The sequence below is a fragment of the Branchiostoma floridae genome, unplaced genomic scaffold (assembly GCF_000003815.2).
Source record: "Branchiostoma floridae strain S238N-H82 unplaced genomic scaffold, Bfl_VNyyK Sc7u5tJ_1593, whole genome shotgun sequence".
Classification (NCBI taxonomy): Eukaryota; Metazoa; Chordata; class Leptocardii; order Amphioxiformes; family Branchiostomatidae; genus Branchiostoma; species Branchiostoma floridae.
The window spans coordinates 97,661-104,526 of NW_023365785.1; the positions used below are offsets into that span (position 1 = coordinate 97,661).

General features: G+C 42.3%; 1 protein-coding gene across 1 annotated transcript in view; it reads left to right on the plus strand.

Moving 5' to 3' along the window:
• LOC118408479 (zinc finger protein 879-like) overlaps positions 1–3,795 on the plus strand; it is a 6,040-nt gene extending 2,245 nt beyond the window's left edge. The window contains exon 3 of the mRNA XM_035809295.1: positions 3,337–3,795. Within this exon, the coding sequence (XP_035665188.1) occupies positions 3,337–3,719 (383 nt within the window). The 3' untranslated portion in view covers positions 3,720–3,795. The remainder of the gene's footprint in view (positions 1–3,336) is intronic.
• The last annotated feature ends 3,071 nt before the right edge of the window (positions 3,796–6,866 follow it).

Genomic DNA, 6,866 nt, shown 5'->3' on the forward strand with positions numbered 1-6,866 from the left:
ACAGCTGCGAGCTCTAATTACGAGGAGGTATGACCCTAACGGGAAAGGGCGGTACTGGGGCCATTTCTTCGGCGGCAGCAGGCCACGCCGCCTTTTAATTTAGAGCTCGCAGACTCGGCGTCCGATCGATTTTCGCCTAATGTGAGGGGGGTATAAAGACGGCTGGTGGTCAAAGTGCATCTTAAATGTATATGTCAGATCCCGGTTGAGATCCCGGTCGGAGCCTCTGTCGACAGGAACTCCGATCGGGATCTCTACCGGTAGAATTGCCGATTCCACCAGATCGGAGTCTCTACCCCGACATATACATACAGAATTAAAACAAGAGTTCGAAGATCTCATACCTCTGTTAGATATCTAAAGTCTCTCGTTTGTCTTGTTCAATTGCAATTCAATATAACGTCAACATTATATTAATCGACTATACTCGTTGAAGAGGATCGTCAGTCACGCATAAATATGTCAATAAAATTTGGATACGTGTTTTAACTCTTTTCAATAGTCACTGATTAAAGAATTAGTCTATTGGGGACTATACTCAATTTGGAGCAAGTATAAGACATACACATTTCTTCTTTTTCCCAGAAAAATGGCCACAGTACCAAAACCATTGCATGGTCTGTCACAGGAAGTTACAATGGCAGTGCTACCCAGACTGCATTTGGAGGAGGTAATTCTGGAGCTTAGTAGAAGGGACATCAACATAGGAGGCTACAACACTGGCAAAGACCACCTGGTGATATTGCTTAGGAATGTGATGTCACGGGAATATACTGACTTAGGACTCGGAAAAAGCCAGACTACCAACAATGGTTTGAGCGGTACCATAGAAAAAACAGCATGGATGGAATGCAATTTGCAAAATCAGGATTTTTCACAGACAAAACCACAGCGAATGCCTACTACGGGAGCGAATCAAACTTCGCAGCATGCAAGGAATAAGCTTCGTGGAAGAAGAGAAAGTATCACAGAACGTTCCAAGGATATATTTCTCTCAAATGAGCCAACCAATGGTAACGTTGAACCGGACAATAGCAGAGTAGACTTGACCAATGAACGAGATGAAAATCGTACTGCGGAAAGTGACGCACTACGTACTGCTAAGGATCGCATCGAAACAGTGTCGATGGCAGCCAAGCGCACACAACTTGAGTCGGAAAAGAAGTATTTTGATCGTCTTCCGGGTGATGTTAAGCATCGCTTACAGTTTTGCGAGGCAAGAGTCGTGTTACAAAGGTTAGAACATCAGCAAAGTTCATATTTCTTACTTCAGAAGACCACAAAGATCCGAAACATGAGTTCATCTGTGACGTCATTTGTACCCCAACGACAAGAGACCTTGGACAACGTGCGCACAGCGAAGGACGATGCACACAGCGAAGATACCAACGCAGTGTCAAACGACTTTCTGGTTGAAGCTGAACAGCTTGGCTACAAGACAAGACTGAGGTGGAACACTATCATCCAAACATGTCCCCAAACAGAGACGGCGGTCCATGACTGCAAGGACACTGGAAGTGCCAAATCTGATCATATCAGTCACCAAAGAAATCATAAAAGGAAGGACGTTTTGCCCCGTAAAGAATCTGAGCCTAAAACATGCGCAAATGGAACACAGAGGGTTGACATAGCGCCAGGCGGGCAACTCTCAATTGATAGAAAAAGAAAGCAATCGACTCCCATGCAATGCCCGAGCTTGAAGTCTAAAAGAAGGAAAGGTTTACCCCTCATAGAATCTGGGCGTAAGACACCTACCGCAAAAGGAAAACGGAGGGTTGGACGGACATTTTGCAGTGGACAATCTTTCAACAATGGAAAGAGCAAGCAGTCAAGTCCCGTACAGGAGACTGTAAAGCCTAAAGTGAAGAAAGTTTTGCCCCTTAAAGAACTTGAACCTAAGTCTAAGACATCCGTGAAAGGAAAACGGAATGTTGGACCAACATCTTGCAGTGGAAAACTCTCCAGCGACGGAAAGAGCAAGCAAGTGAATCCCATTCAGAAGCATGTGTCTTGTAAAGGGAAGAAAGTTCTGCTCCTGAAAGCATCTGCAAAAGAAAAACAGAGGGCTGCCAAAACGTCTAGCAACGGGCAACCTTCCAGCGATGGAAAAAGAAAGCAAGCGAGTTCTGTGCGTCGGACTGTGAAATCTAAAGGTAATGACGCTTTGCCCGAAAAAGAACCTGAGCCTAAGACATCCGCTGAGCCTAAGACATCCGTGAAAGAAAAACAGAAGGTTGGAAAAACATCAACTGACCGGCAACCCTCTTACATTCGTAACAATGGACAGAGTGAGCAGTCAAGCCCCTTGCACATGCACGTGATGTATAGAAAGGAGAGAATTTGGCCGCCTGAAGAATCCAAGAAATCCACAAAGGAAAAACAGGAGGTTGGTACAACATCTTGCAGTGGACAACCCTCCAACGATGGAAGGCGAGAGCAACCGCCTCTGAAGTCTGAAGAAACCCCGGTGCGTCAAGTCAGACGTAGAAATCGCAAGAAGCATGTGTACGTGTGTGAAGGGTGCGGGTACAGAACACGATGCAGGTCCACCATGGAGGTTCACGTGAGAATTCATACGGGAGAGAAACCGTTCGGGTGCTGCCTTTGCAGTTACAGGACAACTTGCGAGAAGTATTTACGAACACACATGCAGAAACATACAGGTTTTTATCGTCCTTTATTTATTTACGGAATTTTTAGACTACCAGAGCCCCCTTTAACTTTGACCAATGGGCTCAATCTACGCCACAATACATGCGTATAGGTTATGTATATCTACAATAGAAAACATAAGTAAAAACACAAATTCAGTAACAAAACAATACTTCTATAACCAATCAATGAGAAGCTACAACATTAGGAACTTAGCGCAGAGAATTTGTACTTTACAAAGAAAAATCATTATGATGCAATTTTACACTTTGAATCCGTGCGCTTACCAACAGGCTTTCGATCCGTCCTCTGATCCTTTTCAACTTAAAATGACCTAAAGCCTTTGTCACACATCCAGGCCGGAAGTGTGACGTCAGTAATGGGTCAAAGATGCTTGGAAGTCGGTATCGGCCTCCGTCTCAAAGAAAAATCATGATGATCTCAAATCATAACCCATACAATGTACATGCACTGGTTCATCTACTGTACCATCACGTGAGTTTTTGCAACATTTTGGTTATCGTGTTCAGAGCGTTATAATCACATTGGTGGAAGTTTAGAAGTTTAGCGTTTATTTTGGAACCCAAAATCAGCTATGCTGCCTGGGTTTGCTATGTATTGCATTGTATGCAATTCTAATAAGAAAATAGAAAATAAAATTCCGGCCATCACCTTTTGTTTCAGGTCTGGAGAGTCCTTACGTGTGCGAGTACTGCGGGTACACCACTGGGTCGAAACCTGCCTTGATCGGCCACATCAGAATCCATACCGGCGAGAAACCTTACATCTGTGACGTCTGTGGATACAGAACGAGAACCTCGTCCAGAATGAATGGCCACGTCCGGATACACACAAACAAGAGGTCCTACCGTTGTGGGCAGTGTACGTATCGTGCCAATAGGAGGGATAGTCTTGTACGGCACTACCTAACGCACACGGGGGATAAACCGTACCACTGTACACAGTGCGACTACAAGTCCACTCAGAATAGCACGCTCAAGAGACATGTTTTCTTGGTGCACGAGAAGCCAAAGCGTGTACAAGAAAAGGGAAATGGTGAACCATAGTGGTTCAGCTCAGTTCAGTTCATATCCTCGGATAATCTCCAACCAGATCCACGGCGCGTAATGTATAGTATCAAACTTCTCCGGTGCCCGTTCGACTCCCTTAGCCGGCTACACTCCTTGGCCAGCTTTGATACTATCTTATGGCACCGTAGGATCTGCTTGGAGATTAATCCTCGGAGAGGTGACACCAGTGTCTCCACATGTTCCTGTCCAGTATGATTGCACGGAGCTCGTTGGCCTGTAAACCTGCATCCTCCAGCAATAGTAACCATTGTGAGAGCAAAGAAAAACGTGACTGGAACGCCAATTTAATGCTTTAGCACTTACAGTGCTTCAGAATTATGCACAAAGTCAGTCTTTTTGCAAGTTTGTAAGTTTGTAAATGTATGGCCATCTTAGTCTTAGAAGTGTTGGTCTATTTACTTCTGTTTTTGTATTACCTGGTACATTCCATGATTCATTTTCTCAACTTTGTCGTAAGCTGTGTATTTGATGATTTGTCCAAATCTGAGAAAACGATTCGCGTTTTTTTAGTTAAACATCGGTATTGAGCAGAAAGAAAGCCATATTGACGATTGAGTACTATAATCATTGTGCAAGTCGAATTCTTGCAGACAGTCTTCTCCAAAATGCCTCATTTGAGGAACTGCTTTATACACTGTAACAGTTACGCTCCTACTGTCGTGTCTTAAAACCATCCTCCTAACGCCCGGTCGTATAACACAAGGAGTTTTGACACGGCTGTGGTCCCTCTGCGTAGGAGAATGCTTAAGATATACCTATTAGAGAAAGGAACTTCCCAATTGGACCACACGTAGCAATAAACGAATGAACTTAATTGAATAACTGTTCAGACTAAAAATATGTATAGCAAGCAAAAACAACTTTAAGCGACTAATGTACATGAGATATGCACTAATAGATATATTGCCTAATCTATTGCAATGCCTTCTTTATTTAATTTTGTGAGTGTGCACATGTGTATTTTATTAAATGAATCGTTAACAAGAAGAAACACTAATAACGTCTAATAAATTTATTTTGTATGTGATTATAGCGATATCATATATAACAATTGTTGTTGTTATGAGTATTGATAATTTGGTCACACTTGAAAGTTGAAACGCACTATGTATATGCATTGAATAACAAACATCACATATGGTTGAGTGCATTCATCATTTGCGTTTTCAAGTAGGAAAAGGCATTATTAAATAGACCTTCAATAGGCAAATTCATCTTCAATAGCTTTATTACTAATGGTGTACATGAGTAAAAAAACACATGGAGGAGGACTTTCACTGAGGATCTGAAAAGAGCTGGCATCCCTTGGGTACAGACAGAAATGGCTACAAACGACAGAGGACGATGGAAGCTTGCTGCCTTATGTGCTTTACGGCACGGGAAGACCTAAGGTCTAAAGTCTAAGGTACATGAGTCGTGATGAGTGACTGGTGTGTTGCATTGACGACCATTCACAATTTCTAGACAGTGTCAGCAAATTCTTAGTAATGAACAGGCTAAAACAGTCATGTACCACTCTGAAATCAAGGGTGAAATATTGTGTTCAACACTAGTCGTAAGTGCTTGGATTTTTCACGCGCGGTAGTTTTTGCCCTGGGCTCGCACTTTCCGAAATCAGAAATTCAATCCTCTCCAACATATATGACTCATAATCTGAGATGGGGCCAACCCTGCGATCATATGGATTTACAGAATTTGATCCGTTTTCAAAGGACCATATCTTATGTAAAACTAGCACAAAATCAATAAAGCAAACCGGTGGAGGCTAGAATATTGAGGCTCCGGTTATTAACATGTGTGTTCTCTTGCCCTACAATATTTATTGTCTGTACATCGNGGACAAATAGAGTCAAAAGTACGCAAGGGGAGTCCTCCGGCCAGAGGAGTTATATCTTCATCGTGCTATGGCCGGTCCCGTCTAATCTCCAAGCAGATCCTACGGTGCCATAAGATAATTTTAAAGCTGACCAAGGAGTGTAGTCGGCCAAGGGAGTCAAACGGAAGTTTGATACTATACATTACGCACCGTGGATCTGGTTCGAGATTAGGTCCCCTCGCGTACTATTGACCCTATTTGTCAACTACATGCACTAGACCACCGATCCGCAGAGCCGGGTAGAGGTAATAATAATTATAGGGCTGCTGGCATCAACGTGCGCACTGTAAATCGTACAAAGCAGCTTCAAAATGAGCAAATAAGATTTCTGTAGACCACGCATTAACATCATGGGTGATATTTTCTGTTTTATAGCCCTCACTGATGCCGTGCGAATAAAAAACGTTTGCCCTCCTAAAAAAGTTGCCTTCATTATTTGCGCATTGATACCAGTAAGCTTATAACATAGAAGGTTTTAAAAGACCTGTTAAACAGCATATGCTATGAAAAAATATTTAGAACTAGACAATATTGATGTACGCTCCGCAATCAGCTAAATTACAAGTAGCGCCCACCCCCTGGAAATAGAGAAGGGGCGGTACAAGAAGTTACCTGCTTGCGCTCTTTGTGAAAGAACATGTATTTACTAGTCCTGCACGTCAAACATTGTGAAAGACGAAACACAACTTATTTCAAACTGTTCTTTCTACTATCACGAAAGAAAAGGACTTTTGAAAAAGGCCACTAAACTCCTACCAAATTCGCCTGTGTTTTACAGACTAAAAGAAAACTACATTCCTCCTAACATCACAGAACCCACACATTATAGAAAAGGTGTGGTCCTCCGTCTTCTACTGTCTCAGGAAAAGAAGTAAAACCCAACAAGTTACAGTTTAGAGTTAGCTTTTACTAGCGTTAGACTCTAGAGTAGACCTATTCCATACTGTTCTACACTATTTGTTTGTTTGTCCCTTTCATGTTACACATGTGTACCTGCAATTAGCCATCGGACAAGAATTTGCAATAAACTATTATCATTATAATAATATGTTTACTGTAAGTTCTTGCCCGAGAGCTAGTTGCAAGTGACACAAATGACGTATACAGACAATGTTAAACAATATAGTAAGCAACTATATTGAATAAGTCTATATTCTAACGCTAAAATGTATCTTATTGGGTTTGACGTCAGTTTTGAGACAGCAGAAGACGTATGGACATAGCCTCAATAGCAGGCTCTCTTAGGC